This window comes from Rhagoletis zephyria, unplaced genomic scaffold (assembly GCF_001687245.7).
Source record: "Rhagoletis zephyria isolate East Lansing unplaced genomic scaffold, Rhagoletis_zephyria_1.1 Rzeph_scaffold_49822, whole genome shotgun sequence".
Lineage (NCBI taxonomy): Eukaryota > Metazoa > Arthropoda > Insecta > Diptera > Tephritidae > Rhagoletis > Rhagoletis zephyria.
In genome coordinates this window covers 512-2,095 of record NW_016206876.1, presented here as the reverse complement: position 1 = coordinate 2,095, position 1,584 = coordinate 512, and the positions used below count along the sequence as shown (strand labels likewise).

The 1,584-nt window shown below is 36.7% G+C and overlaps 1 protein-coding gene across 1 annotated transcript; it reads right to left on the bottom strand.

Moving 5' to 3' along the window:
- Window positions 1–285: 285 nt before the first annotated feature.
- Window positions 286–875, bottom strand: LOC108355764 (sodium/potassium/calcium exchanger 6, mitochondrial-like; the record flags this gene model as incomplete). The annotated part of the gene is made up of 3 exons (XM_017606901.1): window positions 757–875; window positions 422–656; window positions 286–353 (listed from the first exon to the last, which is right to left on the bottom strand). Coding segments are annotated over exons 1-3 (348 nt in total), but the record flags the coding sequence as incomplete, so codon positions are not given.
- Between the last annotated feature and the right edge of the window lie 709 nt (window positions 876–1,584).

Genomic DNA, 1,584 nt, shown 5'->3' with positions numbered 1-1,584 from the left:
TTTTTTTTTTTTTTACAAGGAGCTGACTTAATTTCTAATATTTTAAATTTATAAAAAATTAAACTATGCGCAAACATAAAATTAGAGCAAAAAGATTAATGTCCAAGTAATTAGAAGAAAATATTTATGCAAACTCTTAAAAANTTTTTTATGAATAAGGCCATAAATTTATAAAAAATTAAACTATGCGCAAACATAAAATTAGAGCAAAAAGATGAATGTCCAATTAATTAGAAGAAAATATTTATGCAAACTCTTAACATATTTATGTAAATATTACTTTACCTTTAGTAGGAAGTTATCCTCTGTCAATGTTTTGTATAGTAGAGTAGAACCAACCGCAAGCAGTGAATCTGGAAAATGTATACTTAAATTCCAAATCTGCTCGTATCACTCCAGCTCCCGATTCCATGTAACTCACTAAATATAGGTCCACCGAAGCATGCAGCTAGCGCCATATTTTGATAGCCTTGACGAGCCAAGTATTGATTGGCAATTAAATCGCCAATGCTATTAGCCCATGTCAGAAGCGTGACGCCAATGAAAGAACTACTCAATCCAGTAAAGATGCTGAGTACTACGAGCGCATTGAAGGCCTCAGCGCAACAAACGCGTACAACGAATATCGAACCGGCAACGCTCAAAATTGAAAGATACTGAAAAATTTTTAAATTTCAATTTTATAAAATATGCTCAACTGACCACATTTATGTCTACGAATATGTAGATATATCTGGAGAACTATACATCATTTACCTGATGAAAGAAAGGTATTCGATTTGTAGTAGATCCAACGAACATGCATAAAGCGATCGGGCACGCAGCTAGGCCGACCCATATGAAGAGAGGTATTCCAAACAGAGAGTATATGTTCACTAAAGAATAAATGCATGCGAGTTTAAGTTCGAATTTCATTGTAAAATGGTGATGAAATTTTATTGCTGTGGGATGACAACAAATCGGACGACTTGAAATTGAATTTTTGGTCGTACTGTGACTACTGGCGAATCTCTATCTGAGTGGAAAAAATCTTATGGAGAAAAACTTATTATTCTTGTTTGGGCACTACAACCTTCTATCGGCGCCACATGTCTTTGTCTCCCTTGCAAAGTTTAGTCAGTTGTTTATCCTGAGTACAGATAGATCCACTTGTGGATACTTAGCGCAAAACTTCAACCTCAACATCCTTAACAAAAAGCTTCCAAAGCTGATTTAACTACACAGATAGAGCAGCATCATCGCAATTTCCTACGATAAAAAGCCCGGAAAGAAAATATACAGCAGATGTAACCGCACCTAGCAATATTAGTATCCAGGTACCATCTTAGGCGGGAAGTACAAAGGCTTACAAAAGTGAAACAAGCCGAGAGGTCTGCTGAGCAATAGGCAAACCATAAAACGAACAGTATGGCTAAGAACTTCATCGAATTAAATAACACTGAAGCAACCATTTCAGAGACTCTCGCCCCTAATAAATGCTGTTATTGGAGCTCAATCACCACCCATAGCATCAGAAGAGCTTCAGCTGCCGCGATATCGGGCCTCAAATAAGGTCTGGATACTGCAGTCGTCTGAACTTGTCCA